Source organism: Lissotriton vulgaris, chromosome 10 (assembly GCF_964263255.1).
Source record: "Lissotriton vulgaris chromosome 10, aLisVul1.2, whole genome shotgun sequence".
NCBI lineage: Eukaryota > Metazoa > Chordata > Amphibia > Caudata > Salamandridae > Lissotriton > Lissotriton vulgaris.
In genome coordinates this window covers 770,848,786-770,868,936 of record NC_141698.1, presented here as the reverse complement: position 1 = coordinate 770,868,936, position 20,151 = coordinate 770,848,786, and the positions used below count along the sequence as shown (strand labels likewise).

The following is a 20,151-nucleotide window of genomic DNA, read 5'->3' as shown; positions in this document are numbered from 1 at the left end:
TTGCCTAAAGCAATTTTTTTAGCCTACTGTGCATCAAGGGGGTGTTCCATGGGTGGTATGGGAAACACAACGCAGTCATATCGCACTACCATTACATAGCAGTCATTACATCGCAATATCCTTTACATAGCATGTCACTACAACACAGGCATTACTTCGCAAGTCATTAAAATGAATACCATTACACCGCATAGTACCCTTACACTATCCAACACTTACCTTACTGTTGTACTCACTGGAGTTAGAATAGTAATTTTTACCCCGACACTATCCAACACTTACCCTACTGTTGCACTCACTGGAGTTAGAATAGTAATTATTACCCCTATACTATCCAACACTTACCTTAAAGCGATGTAATGGCATGCATTGTAATGGTATGCGTTGTAAAGGTATAATGCGGTGTAATGGGTTGTAAAGGTAGTTTCTGAAAATGCGATGTAATGGCATGCAATGTAAAAGAATGCGTTGTAAATGATGTTGCGATGCAAAAACTGCGTTGTGAAGGCATGCATTGTAAATGTATGCATTGTAACGTCATACATTCGGGTGGTACATGGGAATTCAAATGGACCCACCCATGGATTTTAAAGCAAAGTCCTATCTACGCTTCATCATGGTAGGCTTAAGGTTTGAGAATCCCCTTCCAGTACAAAACCTCTGCTTGAAAGAATGCACAAATCATTGCACCATGGTGCAAATATGTCTGCCTTGACGCATGGCAACCAAAAAGTGCACCAGTGCTGGGGTATAGTGAAGCGCCACCATTATTATTTAGGTCTCGGGCCTAGCGTACACTGCGCAGCAGTGTCCTTTTCTTTGGGTTTTGAAAATGGACCCAGGAATTCCACGCAGCTCGTGCATGTTATTTCCTAGGTCCATTTTCATTGGCCTTTGCATGCGTGTACTTTTAAAACAGAAAACGCAGTAGGCCATGGGCGGCCGCGTAGCTCCGCCCATGGCCTATTGGTGTCTGTTACGCGCACCAAAGGCCATATGTCTTCAATTATTGCGGCCGAACGTGGCCACGATAATTGAAGATATATGCTCGCAGCACCACTCGTGGACGTTTTTTTTTTTTTTTTTTTTACAATTAGATCGCTTTTGCGATCGCTTGTTTTGCTAGCCGGTACACTCTGCCTCTTCCTCCTCTCCAGCTCCTCCCAGTGCTGTCATCGGTGCAGAGCCGTAGGGCTGGGGGCAGCCCCGCATCAATGACAACACCTCCAGCCTGGCGTCTCTAGGTGATGCTGCAGCCAAGATGGCGGCCGTCTGACTAGCAGGGCAGTGAGGGCGACTGCGGGCACCGCATCCGAAGGGGGCAGCACGGCTCCCCGACCGAGATGACACAGGTCCCGCCGCTGCCCACACTGATTCTTCCCTGACCACCCTTCTGCAACAGGCAGACCCACCATGGCATACATAATCAAGAAGCAGATTCTGAAACATCTTTCCAGGTCAGTGTAGTCGCTCGGAGGGCACATACGAGGCACTGCCCACCCTCCAAGTGTCTGTGGGCGCGGTGAGGCAGCGGTATTCTCCGGGGGGCAATGAGATCAGAGATATCCGTTACAAATAAGCATAACGCAATGGGAACACGGAGCCCCAGTACTTCTGAACGTTGTACATTTCTGCTTCCTAAGAACATCACTTGTTCGTATAAACAAATTTTTAATGTATCGCCATATACTGAGCGTTAACATGTTTGTAAGTGCTTTCCAGTTAGTGGACCTAAGAGAAGATCTGTACAAGATCACACATCGTTGCCCTTGTGTTATACTGTGGCCAGAACTCTGTTCTGGTGGTTCCCTAGCCTATGTTTTGGACCCAATAACCCCCAACTACAGCTATATTTAATACAAATACTAGAAACGGAGCGCTCCTTGAGCTGCATATATAACTGCTATCTTCTAAGCCCCACTGTGTAAGGTTACAAGTTAATAAGATTGTTTGCCCGGTGGTGACAGGTGGTGTCACCTGGCAGTGGACTATACCCAGCTGGCGGGGGGTGGCTACGCGACAGCCCCGCCCTTTAACGGAAGTGTTCGAGCTGGAAGTGGGACAGGCACACTGGACCCAGGCATGTACTGCAACGCTGATCGTTATGGGAAGTTAATGATTTTACATTGTGGGGCTAATGCAATTCTCTGAGGCCAGCAGTGTTTAAGTGTGCAGGGTGAGCAGTAGGTGGGTGCCCAGGGTTAGCAGTGTGTAAGTGTGCAGGGCTAGCAGTGTGTAAGTGTGCAGGGTGAGCAGTGTGTGTGTGTGTGCAGGGCTAGCAGTGTGTAAGTGTGAGCAATGTGCAAGTGTGCAGTGTGAGAGTGTAGGGTGAGCAGTGTGTAGAGTGAGCAGTGTGTGAGTGTGTAGGGTGAGCAGTGTATGAGTGAATAGTGTTAGCAGAGTGTGAATATGTAGGGTTAGCAGTGTGTGAGTATGTTGGGTTAGCAGTGTGTGAGTGTGCAGGGCTGGCAGTGTGTAAGTGTGCAGGGCTGGCAGTGTGTAAGTGTGCAGTGTGTAAGTGTGCAGTGTGAGCAGTGTGTGAGGGTGCAGGGTTAGCTGTGTTTGAGTGTGCAGTGTGTGAGGGTGCAGGGTTAGCAGTGTTTTAGTGTGCAGGGTGAGCAGTGTGGGGGTGTCCAGGGCTAGCAGTGGGTAAGTGGGCAGGGTGTGGAGTGCTCCCCAACTACAGCTATATTTATTACAATTACTAGAAACGTAGCACTCCTTATATAACTGCTATCTTCTAAGCCCCACTGTGTAAGGTTACAAGTCTGGTGGTGTCACCTGGCAGTGGACTATGCCCAGCTGGTGGGGGATGGCTACGCGACAGCCCTGCCCTTTAACAGAAGTGTTCAAGCTGGAAATGGGACAGGCACACTGGCCCCAGGCATGTACTGCAACACTGATCGTTACGGGAGGTTAATGATTTTACATTGTGGAGCTAATGCAATTCTCTCGGAGGCCAGCAGTGTGTAAAAGTGCCGGGTGAGCAGTGTGTGGGTGTCCACGGCTAGCAGTGTGGAAGTGTGCAGGGTGAGGAGTGCTTTGATGCTGGTGAGTGTGTAGGGTGGGCAGTGTGCGAGTCTGCAGGGTGAACAGTGTGCGAGTGTGCAGGGTGAGCAGTGTGTGAGTGTGCAGGGTGAACATTGTGTGGGTGTAGGGTGAGCAGTGTGTGAGCGTGTAGGGTGAGGCATCTGTAGGGTTAGCAGTGTGTGAGTGTGTAGTGTTAGCAGTGTGTGAGTGTGTAAGGTGAGCAGTGTGTGTGTGTGTAAGGTGAGCAGTGTATGAGTGTTCAGGGCTAGCAGTGTGTAAGTGTGCAGGGTGAGCAGTGTGTGGGTGTCCAGGGCTAGCAGTGTGTAAGTGTGCAGGGTGAGCAGTGTGTGGGTGTCCAGGGCTAGCATTGTGTAAGTGTGCAGTGTGTGGGTGTGCCGGGCTAGCCGTGTGTAAGTGTGCAGGGTGAGCAGTGTGTGAGTGTTCAGGGCTAGCAGTGCGTGAGTGTGCAGGGCTAGCAGTGTGTAAGTGTGCAGGGTGAGCAGTGTGGGAGTGTGCAGGGCTAGCAGTGTGTAAGTGTGCAGGGTGAGCAGTGTGTGGGTGTCCAGGGCTAGCAGGGTGAGCAGTGTGTGGGAGTCCAGGGCTAGCAGTGTGTAAGTGTGCAGTGTGTGGGTGTGCAGGGCTAGCAGTGTGTGTGTGCATGGTGAGCAGTGTGTGTGTGTGCGGGGCTAGCAGTGTGTGGGTGTCCAGGGCTAGCAGTGTGTAAGTGTGCAGGGTGAGCAGTGTGTGGGTGTCCAGGGCTAGCATTGTGTAAGTGTGCAGGGCTAGCCGTGTGTAAGTGTGCAGGGTGAGCAGTGTGTGAGTGTTCAGGGCTAGTAGTGCGTGAGTGTGCAGGGCTAGCAGTGTGTAAGTGTGCAGGGTGAGCAGTGTGTGGGTGTCCAGGGCTAGCAGTGTGTAAGTGCGCAGGGTGAGCAGTGTGTGGGTGTCCAGGGCTAGCAGTGTGTAAGTGTGCAGTGTGTGGGTGTGCAGGGTGAGTAGTGTGTGTGTGCGGGGCTAGCAGTGTGTGAGTGTACAGGGCTAGCAGTGTGTGGGTGTCCAGGGCTAGCAGTGTGTAAGTGTGCAGGGTGTGGAGTGCTTTGATGCTGTAGGGTCAGCAGTGTGTGTGTGTGTAGGGTGAGCAGAGTGTGAGTGTGCAGGACTAGCAGTGTGTAAGTGTGCAGGGTGAGCAGTGTGTGGGTGTCCAGGGCTAGCAATGTGTAAGTGCGCAGGGTGAGCAGTGTGTGGGTGTCCAGGGCTAGCAGTGTGTGGGTGTGCAGGGCTAGCAGTGTGTAAGTGTGCAGGGTGAGCAGTGTGAGAGTGTGCAGGGCTAGCAGTGTGTAAGTGTGCAGGGTGAGCAGTGTGTGGGTGTCCAGGGCTAGCAGTGTGAGCAGTGTGTGGGTGTGCAGGGCTAGCAGTGTGTGGGTGTGCAGGGTTAGCAGTGTGTGGGTGTCCAGGGACAGCAGTGTGTGGGTGTCCAGGGACAGCAGTGTGTAAGTGTGCAGGGTGTGGAGTGCTTTGATGCTGTAGGGTCAGCAGTGTGTGAGTGTGCAGGGTGAGCAGTGCGTGAGTGTGCAGGGCTAGCAGTGTGTAAGTGTGCAGGGTGAGCAGTGTGTGGGTGTCCAGGGCTAGCAGTGTGTAAGTGTGCAGTGTGTGGGTGTGCAGGGCTAGCAGTATGTGTGTAGGGTGAGCAGTGTGTGTGTGCGCGGGGCTAGCAGTGTGTGAGTGTACAGGGCTAGCAGTGTGTAAGTGTGCAGGGTTAGCAGTGTGTGGGTGTGCAGGGCTAGCAGTGTGTGGGTGTGCAGGGCTACCAGTGTGCAGGGTTAGCAGTGTGTGGGTGTCCAGGGACAGCAGTGTGTAAGTGTGCAGGGTGTGGAGTGCTTTGATGCTGTAGGGTCAGCAGTGTGTGAGTGTGTAGGGTGAGCAGTCCGTGAGTGTGCAGGGCTAGCAGTGTGTAAGTGTGCAGGGTGAGCAGTGTGTGTGTGTGTGCAGTATGTGTGTGTGCAGGGTGAGCAGTGTGAGTGTGTAGGGTGAACATTGTGTGAGTGTGTAGTCTGTGAATGTGCAGGGTGAACATTGTGTGAGTGTGTAGGGTGCAGTCTGTGAGTGTGCAGGGTACGAAAACTCGAAGTCCACCACACACACTACACTCACCACCACACACACAACCACACCATCAGTGCACACTTTCACCAGGCACACACACCACCAGCCGTCAGTGCATGCTTCCACCAGGCACACACACCTCCAGCCGGCAGTGCACGCTCCCACCAGGCACACACACCACCAGTGCACAATTTCTACAGGCACACACACCACCAGCCATCAGTGCACACATCAATTGTTAACGCATCCACAATTAAGTATTGTAGCAATCGCAGTATGGAGCACTTTACTTTTAAACATATTCATCTAAAGCGCATTATGCCACCATTGCTACAATTCCAATCCAACCCACATAATTCCACAACACACCACATGCATACACTTCATAAACAGATGGCTAAAAGACATTGCCATTTACAATGCCATTAGCTCTAACTCAAATAAATCCGGTATCTAGTGCATTTTCAATGCTTGTTTGATATGGTGCTATTTTATCCTTTCCCACTTGTGTGTTGAACGGCGCCAAAAACCTGCCTTTAAATTCCTTTGGCACGTAGAAGTTGATTGATGCTGCAGTGTTCACTGCTCCACTTCAGGAAAGTGCCTATGCTCAGTAAATCTGGGCCCTTGTGTTTTATAACTCGTGAAGATCTTAGCTAATGTTTTCCTCAGAAGGCAGCTTCTCTAATACAGGAAGCCGGGTAAACAAGCACAATATCATCTTACCACCATTTATACAACACAGTTAAGATTTGTAGGGGCATATGTGCAACAAATTGTCGGAGCGCGGAGCTGTGCCAAATTTGGCTGTGTCACGTTCTGACATTTTCAAAATGCAAGGATGCGCTGTATTTACTACTATACGGTGCACCCCTGTGTTTTCCCTAGCGCTAAAATTAGCTGCCTTGCACCAACACAGGCACCCTTGCACCATACTGCAAGGGTGCCTGCATTGCAGAAGATTATTGTTTATGTGCACAAAGGCATACTGAACGCCACTTTGTAAATATGACGCAGGGCATACCTCCGGAAAAAGTGACACTCCAGTGGCGTTTTTCGTTAGATAAGCTTTCCAAAAGGAAAACATTACAAAATACCAGAAAACTTGTTGATAAAAGTATTGCTTTTTTTTTGGAACTTCATTTTCACTGTGCCCTACTGACCCTCTCCTCTGCAGTCTGTTCTTCATAGTTTGGCTGGTAAAAATTACAGAAATTGCATGAAATACCACATTCCCAGTTTTCTCTTCCCACTCCTAGATACTTCTAGGTAGAGGGATTACTTCCAATTCCCACTATGTCCCATTTCTATGGGCACCACAAGGAGGGAGTAACAGTTTACGGAAATAATCCTGAAATTACACATACTAGTAGTATTTGTAATTTCTAGAGCTGGAATACTGATGTATTGTGGGGTCCTCACTGTATTTTCCATCTCCCCCCATCTGGTTGACCTTAAAAGACCTGCGATTTAGCAGTACATTAAGTCTCATTCAGAAGCATCAATAAAATCCCTTTCATTAGCCAGAGGTGGGCCATTAGTAGCCCCCGGATTTAAAAGAATGTTTGAGAGGTATAGAAAACCATGGAACCTGCTCAACATGGCCACAGATGTGATTAGAGGATTGTGGTGCAGTCCTCTTATTTGTCTCAACGTGAGATGTGATCGATTGTGTTTTAAGTGGGGCCGTCACAACATTGTCTTCTGCTGTATTTAGCAACAGCTTTTAACAAAAGTAGATATTGCTTTATTCACTCTATTCTTGTGAGGTTTCTATAAGAAACTCATCCTCCTCTTACTTTCAATGCAACTCAATGGTAAAAAGCAGGAGATGCCGCTCGTACTGTGAAGTAATAGGGCAGGGTAACACAAAAAAACAAATGAAATTGCACGGCCGCCGTTTTTCCCCGAACCTCGCATCCTTGTCAGGAACCTGGTGCAGACAGTGCAGGCTCCCAATCTCAACGCTGCGCTGGGATTGGGCTGAGCGCCTCTGTTCTGCACTCAGACAGACTGTGACCTTATGTTGGTTCCTCCACCAAGCTGTACAACACCACTAGGTGGAGAAAGGCAGAGTGTGCATGAGGGTTTGGCCAAACCATCATGCGCATTTAGCAGTGCCCACCACGCTCTCCTCCTCCCTGGTGCTGCAGTGTCACTGTGGCTGTCCCGACCCCTCCATCAACTCGGCTGGCAGGCAGCCCGCAGGACACAAAATAAAATGAAAACAAAACCATTTTAATATCATTTTATTTATGTCCTTGCCTCTGCTGGGTTTCATGTGGGGAGTGGGGTGGGGGGGTGGGGGGACTATCATCTGCCATAAGGGAGGAGCCGCCACGAGTAAAAAGCAGCCATCTGTATATTGCAGCATGTTATTTACCCTTTGTAACAATTGCTCTATCTACCTGCCGACTTCTAACCTCTTGAATCTCATCCAGGCACTGGACTGGATCCAGAACCTTGAAATAGCTCTCTTGCCATGAGGTATCAACTTAGCTGAATCTTGGCTCCAGGTTAATGGAGAAGCCCATGCACCGCACCACTGTATCCAGCATGTCCAAGTCACAGACTCACTGAAGAACCACCTTCCCTTCCCTTAGTCTCAATCTTCTTCGACTCCTTATTTGGCGAAGTGCAAAAAAGATCAGGGTTCTGCTTGGAGGAAGATGAAGCCTGAACCGCAAAACTGTCAGAGGAGGGGTGAGATTTTAGAAATTCCATGCGCTTGAGGAAATGTTTATTATGATAGTGACCAAGGGCTCAGCCCCCGTAGCCTATGGGTTTTAGACTGACACCATGTAACTTGCATTGTGTATTGTAACTGTTATGCTGGCCTGAAACTTCGTAACTGCAATATATGTACATTTGCCCAGAATGTGATTACATCTATCATAGTATGTTTACCTGGAGGAGTATCGCCCTGGGCAAATGCTGTACAAGTACTTGTGTAACTGTCCCTATGATTAAAAGCTAATAAAATGTGTTTTTTTGTAAAAAAAAAAAAATTCACGCACTGAGCAATTTTCAACCTGGCATTTTACAGCTGGAGCAGAAGGGACTTGTCCTATGTTCCAAGAAAATCTTTGAGGAAGCTGGCCTTCTCCACAGGTAATGGTAGCTCAATGGCTTCCATGGCATTGCTGACCAGTGATTGAGATAACGTCTGCTCTGTGCAGCCCTGGAGGAGGAAACTTCCTCTTGAAAGGTGTCCACATCACAGGTATTCTGAAGCATTAATCAGTTGCCATCATCGATGCCCAAAGGGAACAGGAGGTGACCCGCCTCACTCCCATCTTCATCCTAGCACACAATGCTGGATATCTGAATGACAGCCAAAAAGCTCCTGAAAAACAAGTTAGTTACCTTCAACAACGCTCTTTCTGGTAGAGCTGCTAGTTGGTGCCCGACTTAATCCAGACACTTTGCAGTAGTACCTCTGTACGCTGGTAGGTGGTGCAGTGTGGCTCAGCAGTGACACTGTTATGCTCTGGAAATGACATAGGTCATATCGGCGCCACTCCCGCAAGTTGAGGTCAGTTGCTTTTGAGACAATCTGCACCCCCACATGCAGAGCTCCAAAATCAAATGGTGCGACCAGTATGCAGATTCCTAGACTTGGAATCTTATTAATCGCAACTGTCCAACCACAGGACAGGTAGGATGGGAGGGGCAATTAGGAATCTGTGGCCCCCATAAAGAGCGTTACCAAATCTAAGTGACTTGTTCTTCTGATAGACTTCTAGCTGCAGACTGCTCACTTTTTGACAGGATACCAGAGCAGTACCTATTTGGAGTTGGGTCTGTTGATGGACTCATACCAGAAAGTCATGCAAGACCGAGCAGGCATTCCTCTTTCCGAACCGGACTGTTCAGACAATCAAGCTTTGTGAATATGTAGCATAACAATGCAGAGCATGCTCCAGCATGAGATTCGTTTCTCTTCTACATAAGCTTGCCTTATTCTGGTCAGAGAACACCACAAAAAGTTGATCGTCCATACAGTGCTTCTTAAAAAATAAAATAAAAAAAAAAGATCTATGTAAAAGCTCAGTGCTTTCTTTGAGTCCAAGCGACAGAGTTTCTCCTCCTCCTCCTCCTTAGAGAGGGTTAGGAAGAGCATATAAAGCCAGCAAGGTGATGTTCTGGCCAACATGGAACAGTGTCACAAGTTTAGGCAGGAAAGATGCCTGTGTCCGTAAAATCAGCTATTCTCAGAAGAAAGTGGTAGACAGTGGGTTGGCAAATTGAGCTTGAACCTCACTCACATGCCGCACTGATTATAGCAACGAAGAACAACTGTTTTGAGAGTGAGAAACGGCAAGGAGCCCAAAGACGAAGTTTAGGTCCCACTGTGGCATGACAAAGGGAGAGGGAGTAAACAAATGTTGCAAACCTTGAAGGGTTACTTGATTCACGAACAAACAAAAAATCGGATCGATTGTAGTTCTTTTCAAAGGGCAGACAGTGTTTCATTAGGGACAAATCGGTGAAGGAAAATTCTCCATCATAAACTCTCCAGTATAATTGTTACAGAATATGAACCTGACCAGTAAATCTCCTGCTTCCTCTTGATGCAAAAGCTGTAATGCGGATTCTATGGCAGGACCGGAGGCTCAGATTATGCTTTTCTTTCTCCGCAATTTATTACAATAGGGAAAACACAGCAGCCTCAGAAAAGCTCATAACGTAGAAAAATGCTCATATCACAACAATGAAGCATTATCAATACACAATCCAAGAAAAAATGTCTCTGGGACTACAACTCCCATCCTGGTAACAAACAGTCTGCCCGGAGTCCTTCTATGATCACAGTCCATAGATAGGAAGTCCCTTCTTCATGTTCTTCCTCCGCTGCTTTGATGCTGTTTGGGGGGAATTCTGATGTATTTGTTCTGTGTTTTGGGGCTATGGGTCTCTGATGTCATTGTGTCCTTGCAGAGCCCCGTACAAGTCGCAGAAGCGCCGTTTCGCTTCCTTCGCGTCTTTCACTTTTAAACATATTGCGGTGCGCTAGCACCTGTTAGAGGGCGCTGATGCGTCTCGTTAGTCTCCGGCGCGGGTTTTCTCCTCACAGAGGAGCCGCGCTGAGGAGACCAACTGCCGCAGAGCCGAGCCCTCAAGCTGCCTCACAAACGCCCGTATTTTTGGGTCTGTACTCCTTTTGCCCCGTGTTTGAACACCCCTGTGGGGGTCTGAACTGCGGTGTTCTGCCGCGTTTGATGCCTTAAGGCAAGATTGCACTTGTGAGATACTGGTGTGGTAGCGCGCGGTGAGGTAGCTGACCTGGTCCCTCTAGGGTGGGTCTGCGCGCTGCGGGAGTAGTGCACCCTATTCTTGTCAGTTTCTGGCATCCAAAGCTTATTGCAGTCCTCCGGTCTGCCCTAATTTTACTGTGACACCCACGCTGCTTGGGTAGTGTGTAGAACCCTTGGGCAGCATGGAGGACGAATACTATGGGGATGATTCACAGTCCTACCTACAGGATGAGGAGTTCTACCAGGCAGTAGACAGCTCCATCTACCGTTGCGTGACAGCGGTAGTAGCTCCTATGGAGGAGCGTCTCTAGGCAAGCATAGTGGAGGCATGCACCAAGCTAGTTCAGGCGCACTCAGGAATTCCTCATGCCCTCCCAGGTCCATCAGGTGAGGGTTACCCCCCGCTCCTAAGAAGCCCTGCAGAGAGGGATTACCGGAGGGTGCCCAGGGGGTGGACAAGGGAGCCTTTGAGCATCTGCGTGACGCTTTCTTGGCTAAGGCGACCGAGTCCCCGCCTGACCAACCTGCGTCCCCCGCCTCTGTGGCGGCCCCTGGAACGGCCCCTTCGTCTCCGGGGGATTTCCCGGATTCGGATGGGGATGAGGCGTCGGTGCGTTCCTGGCGACCTTCGAGCTCGGCCACCGAGTTACCACGAGACAGCTCAGGTATGCTGGACCCGGATGAAATTATGCATCCGCGGCCCGCAGCCTGGACCCCGGGTGACAAGGTGGCAAAGTTTGTGGCTAGTCGGTTGCGTAAACCTCTGGAGCAAGAGGCCAGGGGATGCCTCCATGGGGAATGTCCTAGGCCCACCTTGGAAGGGAAAGTTGCCATGACACCGGATTTAGATACCAAGATGGCGACATTTCTAGCGAAATTTATGAAAGATCCGCGTAAGGGCATTGACCGATCCTGGCAGTCGTGTCAAGACAAGCTGCTTGACGCGGTAGGACCCATTACTAAAATTCTTGATATGGCGGAGGAAGCTTAAGTTACTGGGACCGCCATTTCTCCCGACGTCTTGTCAAATTGGGCCAGAGGCCAACTGCGCCCTTTCCACCGAACGTTGGAGGTCTTTCCTGATCAAACTAGACCCGAAGTTGGGGGACTTGGGCTCTTCAGAGGCAGGGGCGTTTGCCCAAGGCGGTCTCTTCGGGGAACCGTTTAAGGAGTTAGGGAAGTTTGTATCAACCTTCACCTCCCTTGATAAGGCCCAGACCAGTATCAAACGCGTGTTCCAACAGCGTTTCTCCCAAGGGGCCGTGGCGGGCAGAATGCCAGCAACAGAGGGCAAGGCTCCGGGCGAGGGCAGTACAACACCTCAGCCAATTTCAACTCCTTCTACCCTACAAGAGGGCAGCGTTTCAGAGGACGAGGTTTCAGGAGGAACTCCAACGCCAACAACGCAAACGGCGAGTGTTATCCCCGCAGAACGGGTTTAGATTGGCGACCGGCTTGCGGCCTTTCGGAGGACGTGGGAGGACCTTACAGCGGATGCATGGGTGTTGCAAACTATCCGCGGGTTTCATATCGAATTCTACGATCAACCTTTTCAGGTGCGCGCCCCGCGCCCTATAACCTTTTCGATGTCCGATGCCCAGTTGATAGACGAAGAGGTCGCGGAGCTCCTCCGCAAAGGGGCCGTTCGTCAATCAACTCGGCACCCCTCAGGCTTCATCAGCAACCGTTTCTTAGTGGACAAGCCCGGCGGGGGCCGTCGTCCGGTAATCAACCTCAAAGAGTTCAATGGATGGTTGGTTTCTCTTCATTTCAAAATGGAGGGGATTCATCTCCTCCGGGATATCCTCCTTCCGCGGGATTGGTTGGTACGGTTGGATCTCAAGGATGCTTATCTTGTGGTTCCAATCTATCCTCCACACCGTCGCTTCCTCCAGTTCCTCTGGCGGGAACAGGTGTTCGAGTTCACGGCCCTACCGTTCGGTCTATCCTCAGCTCCATAGTGTTTCACGAAAGTGTTACATCCCGTGGTAGAATTCTTGCGGGCGCAGGGGATTCGCCTGATCGTCTATTTAGATGACATTTTGCTGATGGCGCAATGTCCACAATGCTTGCTGTCCCAACTGTGCCAGACTGTGGACCTTCTTCAGGAACTCTGTTTTGTCATCAATGGCGACAAGTCAGTTTTTGTACCCTCTCAGAAAGTAGAGTTTTTGGGATTTATCGTCGACTGCGTCAACGCTTCCCTCAGTCTTCCATCGCGGAAGTTGTCCAAGATCAAGCACGTCTTGCGACAAACAATTGCAAAGTCTCACACGTCTTTACGACAAGTTGCCAGAGTGGTAGGCCTGCTATTGTCTTCGATTCAGGCCATCTTTCCGGGCCCTCTTCACTACAGGGCCCTTCAGCATCTCAAGGCTTATCATCTGCGCAGGGGCATGTCATACGACCAGATGGTTCCCCTCTCAGAAGAAGTCAAGGACGAGATGTCGTGGTGGCTGACTCACATGGAGGCCTGGAATGGCCGAGCGATTTTCGGGTCTACCCCGGACCTTGTTATCGAGTCTGATGCCAGCAGAGTCGGTTGGGGAGCGCGCTGTGGAGATTTTTCCACACGCGGCACCTGGTCATTGGACGAACAGAAGTTGCATATCAACTGTCTGGAACTTCTGGCGGGTTCGTTCGCGGTACGCTGCTGGACCGGGGACTCGGTGAAATCGTGTGTCCTGCTAAAGATGGACAATGTGTCGGCAGTGCGATACGTGAACCACCTAGGAGGCTCGAGGTATCGTGCACTGGCAAATTTGGCAAAGCAGTTCTGGGATTACTGTCTAGACCATCACGTATCGGTAACGGCGGAGTTTCTGCCGGGTCAGGCCAACCAGGTGGCAGACTGGCACTCCAGATACCTTCGGGACTCCAGTCTGTGGATGTTGGATGCTCGGGTCTTTCGCTGGCTCAATGAGCTGTGGGGTCCTTTCTCAGTGGACCTGTTTGCGTCCCGCTTGGACCATCAACTCCCGAGGTTCTTCAGTTGGAGGCCGGATCCGCTGGCAGAGGCCACGGACGCGTTTCTCCAGGACTAGAGTAAGGAGAAGCCCTTTGCGTTTCCACATTTTTTGATGGTGATGCGGACGGCGGCTCAGGTTCGCCGGCAGGACGTGGAGCTGGTTCTGGTGACGCCGCTATGGCGGTATCAAGTCTGGTTTCCAGTTCTTCTGGAACTTTCCTGGGATTCTCCAATCCTACTCCCCCCAGTTTTCTCGCCTGCTCCTCAATCCGGATCGAGATCCGCATCATCTCATCGTTCAGGGCTCTCTCTGCCTCATGGCATGGAGGCTTTCAGGCGACGTTGGTCGCTCCCGGGCCTTTCGAGATCAGCTGAAGGTCTGTTGTCCAAAGCCTGGGCTGTCAGTACGTCGAAGCGCTACAAATCCGCTTGGTCTAAGTGGGTTTGTTGGTGTCTTCGACGGAGCTTGGATCCCTTGGTCACGGGAGTCGTTCCCGTGTTGAATTATTTGGCGGAACTGGCCGTGGATGGGTTTGCCTACCGCACAATTAATGCTGTGCGTTCGGCTATTTCAGCGGCGCATCATCCAGTTGACGGTACTCCGGTTGGAGTTCATCCTTTTGTGTGCCGGCTTTTGCGGGGCATCCGATTGTCGTTGCCGCCGGAGCCCCGTTACTCTGTCCTTTGGGACGTCAATGTGGTTTTGAACCTTTTTCTATCTTGGCAACCTAATAGGTACCTGTCTGTCAAGGAACTCTCGGCGAAACTGGCTATGCTTTTATGCTTAGTGTCCTGCCGGAGAGTGTCGGATGTGCGTGCTCTGGATGTCTCGGCACGCGTATTTTCACCAGATGGTGTCACTTTCACGATTGGTCGACACACAGAGTCGGCTTCTAGAACCATTTCGTATCCGGCCTTCGTGGATGTCCCGAAACTGTGTGTTGTTCAGTGTCTGAAAGCTTATGAGGATGCGACTTGGGACATTCGCCCTCCGGGCGAGAGACAATTGTTAATTGCCTTGCGAAAACCACACCATGCAGTCTCTTCTCCCACCTTAGCCAGGTGGGTGCGCTGGGTCATGCAAGAGGCAGGTATTGATACCAAACGTTTCGGAGCTCACTCTGCCAGGGGGGCCATGGCCTCTAAGGCTTTCTCGGTGGGAGCTCATTTAGAAGATTTGATGCGGGCCGCGGACTGGTCCTCTGATTCCACCTTTAAGAACTTTTACTTTAAGCCTGTAGTGGATATTGCGAATTTGGTGGTGAGTAAGCTTTAAACTAGCATATTCTGAGCCTCCGGTCCTGCCATAGAATTGAAATTTGCCTAGCTTATGTAACGGTAAGTTTCAATTCTATTAAGGACACGGAGGCGAGGATTATCCCACCCAAGACGTCGTCGAGCGACATCCCGCCCGTATGGCAGTAAGTAACCAGGTTTTCATGGTTTATTCCTCATGGTTAAATTTGGTCATGTGATTGTTTTAATTCGGCTGTAAGCATCTGTGCCTTCCGTTACAACGCTTACGCTGTTCTATTTTTTCTGTTAGGAAATGACGGTTCCAAATCAGACCAATGACCGGAGTGATCTGAGTGCGTAATTCGCGCGAAGAAAGAGGAAGAACATGGAGAAGGGACTTCCTATCTATGGACTGTGATCATAGAAGAAGGACTCCGGGCAGACTGTTTATGTTACCAGGATGGGAGTTGTAGTCCCAGAGACATTTTTTCTTGGATTGTGTATTGATAATGCTTCATTGTTGTGATATGAGCATTTTTTCTACGTTATGAGCTTTTCTGAGGCTGCTGTGTTTTCCCTATTGTAATAAATTGCGGAGAAAGAAAAACATAATCCTCGCCTCCGTGTCCTTAATTGAATTGAAACTTACCGTTGCATAAGCTAGGCAAATTTCGATTCCATTGCTTTTGTGTAGAAATTAATGGTTCCATGCAATTTTATTGACTATCACTGAAATAATGTATGGTGCAGTCAGTACCGTTGGTGTTTTAGGCTGACAAAGTCACGATTTAGTAGAGAGTAAAATAATATATAAATCATACAAGACGACTGTGCCCACAGTTAATAAATGCTTAGACATTTTATATACTTTCAAATCAAATCATTTTTTAAAACAGCCTGATAAAACAATTAGTTCTTGATAGTGCAATCAGCTGTTATCAAGCAGCATCTAGAAGAAAGCATTCTGCTGCCTTCTCAACTCATCATTAGGGAGCAGGAGAGTGCTTACACCTACCACAGTCACTGCAAACGAGCATTGCACTCGCATAGCAGGACTGTAGTTAGAAATGCCAATTTGAACTGTTCCGATTGTGTCCAAGTGCGGATGTTTATGTACAAAAGGATAGTTCATCGTATTGTTGAACAATCCAGGATATGGCGATTTAAACCACAACACATTTTGCCATTTTTGGTACAGTAAAAATGATTATTATTTCAGCGAGTTCCTTTTTTCTCTGCTTCTCTGGGAGATTCACACGAGTAAAGCTAAACTGGGATCCGAGCACAATCCTTTACTTGAATATCTATTAAGCTGTGCTTTCCAATGCTGCAGAAGAGCTAATTATTTCAACTTTTTAACGGGCGGGCCAAAGAGAACTAATGATTTCTTTGCGTATTAGTACTACCAAATTGTAGGGAATCACCGATTTGGTCAGCACTCAATTCTTACCAGTTGTTATATATATATATATATGTAAAGAGACACCATAGGATAGCGTTCAGTCTTAGGGCTGTTGCCCCCAAATCCCCCCAAAAAATACAAGCAACATAGCAGTTCAACATTATTTCCAAATGATAAACGTTTACATTTAACAAGCTACGAATGACGACTAACACAAATGTTATATTATAACATACTTCATAAAGCATAAACAAGTAAGTCAAGTGTGACCTATGAGTGCTCTAAAACAACAACAAACATCACAGGTTAAAATACAAATACTGAGTAATGGCAAAACATGAAAACATTTGTATAAACGTTTTTGTTTCTTATTTTAGGCAAGTTCTTTCAAGTCAAAAGAAAATTCATATGGGTAGCCACTGTTAGACACAAACAAGCTGTTGGCTTAGACCCCTTTGGCAACTTAAAGGTATTTAGGGATTGGGAAAAAGACTGTGCATTTAACATGTAAATACAGGGCACTGCATGGCCCGACTTAAATGCCCTCTACTCTCCACCCCTACTATACATCTTACTAGAAAACTCACAGTATTATGGCTTTACCTATTATAATGCAGCTACCCATTAATCCCAGCCAGTTTATGAACAACCATTATTTTAGTTTCCTCGGATATATAGTTCATTTATCCAAACAGGATGATTAAGATTTTTGCTAAACAAGTAATATATAATGTATTGCTTTATATCTGTAGCGTTATAATTGGGAAACTACGTTTGGGAACATAAGCGTCTATAAGACACTTAAGTTAGAGTACAGAAACTCACAATTAAATTGTTGACATGGTTGGCTGGGTGAAGGTTGTAACATTAAAATAGAACATTCTAATGTCAGAAGAGGTTGATATAAATGCTTAGAAGGATAAGAAATAGTGTTTCCTTAGAATGCAGAATTATGTAATTTCAGTTCCTTAATTATGTGAATAGGCAATTAAAAATGGCATTTCAAGTATACTTTTATCACAGTGAAAATGTAAGACCAAAATTTAAGCATTGAAAAAGATCATTTCTGGGATGATAAAGACCAAGTAATAAATCAAGACATACAAAATGCTTCAACGCATTTCCTTCATGTGACATGAATACAAAGATTCTGTAAAAAGTTAGAAAAATTAAAATAAATTACGTATTTAAGTACACTTTCTCTTCAAAATTTTACAAAAAATTCTGAACAGTGTACATTCATCTGCATTTACACTGAATAAAAAGGCTTGAGCATTGTAGGTATCTTCACACCCTGTGCATATAGTCATCTCAGCTTAAGGTCTCAGTCAATGCATCCAATGGCATCATGTTTCGAACACTGGCAGTTAATAGACCCAGGTAATTGGGACCCATTGTTGTTCTGTTCTTAGTTTCTCAATAGCTGTCTGAAGTTTTTCAAAAGCTTTGTCCAGATTGTCATTGATGATGGTTAGATCAAAGTAGTGGTTGTAAGCTCTCTGTATCCGAGCACTTTCATCGACTGTTTTTTTCAAATCTGTGTCCTATTTAAACAAATAATTGTAAAAATGATTAATGCAATCAGGAGTCTGGCCATAAAATGCATATTGTTCAAGCACACAACTCCTGAAATTCAGCAGTCCTGTCATCTGCAGGTCATTCATCTCCCCCAAGTTGTAGTCAGCAGCGGCTGCTGCTAAAATAAAATGGTAGAGCAAATATTAAAATACAAATTCACTTAGCTGCTTCTCCTGCTGCTCTCCATCTGCAGGACAGCTCGGTGCTCCTCTTCCGGAATTCCTGGGCAAGCACAAGCTCCCAGACTCCCCACCCATTCCTGGCGCTGCTCTCATGCTGTGAGACAGCGCCTTGATTTGTCCGAGCGGCCTTCTTAGGCGTTCTTGAAGGGACTGGGAGCGTATGCCATTTCTCCACCCAGTTGTACAAGACAGCTGGAAGGAGAAATTTTAAGTGCCCTCCACGCCTCCTCGCTAGTGTCGAGAGGGTTGTCTCGTTAAGCCCCACACTCTGCAGCGTCAGCTGCCAGTGAAAAATAAAACACTCGAATTATGTTATTGTCGTTTTATTTTTCTTTCTCAGTAGGGTGACGCTCCTCAGCCATTGCGGAGAAACCGCCGCTGGTTGTAGTCAAGTTGCCAAGTATTAATGGGGGGGGGGGGAAAGCGGCAACTGACCAGTTGAGATGGCACACTGTTTTCTTTCACCAGCTTGCACTTTTCTGTGGTGGTAGTCAAATAGGCTGATTTTCACTGAATGATATGGATTGTCTGTCACATTATGAAAGCCCCACCTTTCTTTTTTCGAACACACACATTCGGAGGACTCTAGATTTTAGATGGCATTTCTTCATGAACGTTCATAAAAAATGTATGATAAGCTCTACATTCACCTTTTGAAAAGCATTTTCTACGGGTCACTACTAGCATATGATTGATCAGCGCTTATGAAGGGCCTCAAAGGGTTTATTCTTTCTAATCATATATTCTTTAGACGGTGTAAAAAATGTTAACTCATAATGACATTTTCCGCAACTTCAAAAAAAAAAACCTTTCTACAAAACATCTTCGAACATCCTATTAATCAGTGACATCATTTTCACAATGCCATCACATGTCAAAGAAAGGTGGCACCAATAAAGCAGGTGAGAGAGAAGATATTGTACATACAGGGCCAGATTTATCATACTTTTATGAAAAGCAGCAAGATGCACAGTGTGAAAGAGAGGGCAGGAATGAGCCCTATTTAACAATATATGGCACACTGCAGTTCTCTACTTGTGCTGGAGCAAAAGGACAAGTTACTTACCTTCAGCAAAGCCTTATCTGGTACAAACATGATTTCGCCACAGATTCCTTACCTTTGAACTACCAGGCGTGGGGCTGTAACCAAACGATTTTTGATACCACTACCCATGCACACCGGAGGTTGAGCCAGTGGACTTCGCATGATGTCATAGGCGTCGTGTTTGTTGTCCTGTCCGTATCGTCAATATAGCCGCCACAACTCGGCGCGCTGACGTCAGTACTTTTCCACTCCAGAAGCCCAGCGTCATAAAGTGATGGATTGTTGGGTGTTAAAATTAAAAAAAAAAAAAACTAGGCCCTGAAAGGAAAAAGCCCTCAACACTAGAACCATTACGCAGTGCTGGAAGGATGGGTGGTTCAGTAAGGAATCTGCGACTGGATCATGTCTCTACTAAATAAGACGTTACTGAAGGTAAGTAACAAGTCCATCTGATAGAGACATCTAGCTGTAGATTCCTTACCTTTTAACAGATACCCAAGATATGCCATCCACAGTGGAAGGACTACGGAAATATTTAGCCCAGGAAGACCTGCAAGACAGAGCGACTAAACAGGCCTCTGTGAACCTGGGAATCCAGGCAGTAGTGTCTGGAAAACGTGTGCAGCAATGCCCATGTGGCTGCTTGGCAGATATCTGAAACAGGAACACCACGCTGGAGAGCCGTGACAGCCACTTTTACCCTGGTGGAATGGTCTCCAAGACAATCAAGAGGATCCTTCTTTGCTAAGCATTAACATTTGATACAGAGGATAACCCAGCATGATATAGTCCTCTTTTAAACAGCACGCCATTTCTTTGCACCCACATACCCTATAAAGAGTTGGTCATCCACTTGGAACTCTTTGGTTTGATCGAGGTAGAATGATAACGCTCTTTTTAGATCTAGACAATAGAAACGTTCCTCTTCCTTGGAAGGGTGCTTAGGTGCATAGAAAGTGGGAGAGTAACCGACTGCCCCATATGAAATGGTGTTACCACCTTAGGTAGAAAAGATGTCCTTCTGAGGAGCACCACTTTATTCGGAAAGACAGTCAGAGGCTGTGATGACAGTGCCTGCAGTTCACTCACCCTCCTGGCAAAGGTTATTGCCACTAAGAAGGCTGTTTTGATGGTGAGCAGCCGTAGAGGGCAGTAAATGGTGCACACATCAGAAAGATGAGAACCAAATTAAGGTCCTACTGTGGCATAATAAAGGGTGAAAGGGGTCAAGAATCTCTGCACCAAAGGGGATTCGAAAAAGAGAAGGCTGATCAGGCAGCCAGAGAAAAGGGATGAAAGATAGCCCTTCAAGGTGCCCAGAGCAGAGCCCTGATGGGCCAAGGAAAGTATGA

General features: G+C 47.7%; 1 protein-coding gene across 2 annotated transcripts in view; it reads right to left on the bottom strand.

The window, feature by feature from the left end:
* Positions 1-16,141: 16,141 nt before the first annotated feature.
* The window catches only part of PALS2 (protein associated with LIN7 2, MAGUK p55 family member), a 985,569-nt gene continuing 981,559 nt past the window's right edge, over positions 16,142-20,151 (bottom strand). For both annotated transcript variants that reach the window (XM_086941681.1, XM_086941682.1), the window contains exon 13: positions 16,142-17,538. In XM_086941681.1, coding sequence (XP_086797807.1) covers positions 17,362-17,538 — 177 coding nt within the window. In that variant the 3' untranslated portion in view covers positions 16,142-17,361. The remainder of the gene's footprint in view (positions 17,539-20,151) is intronic.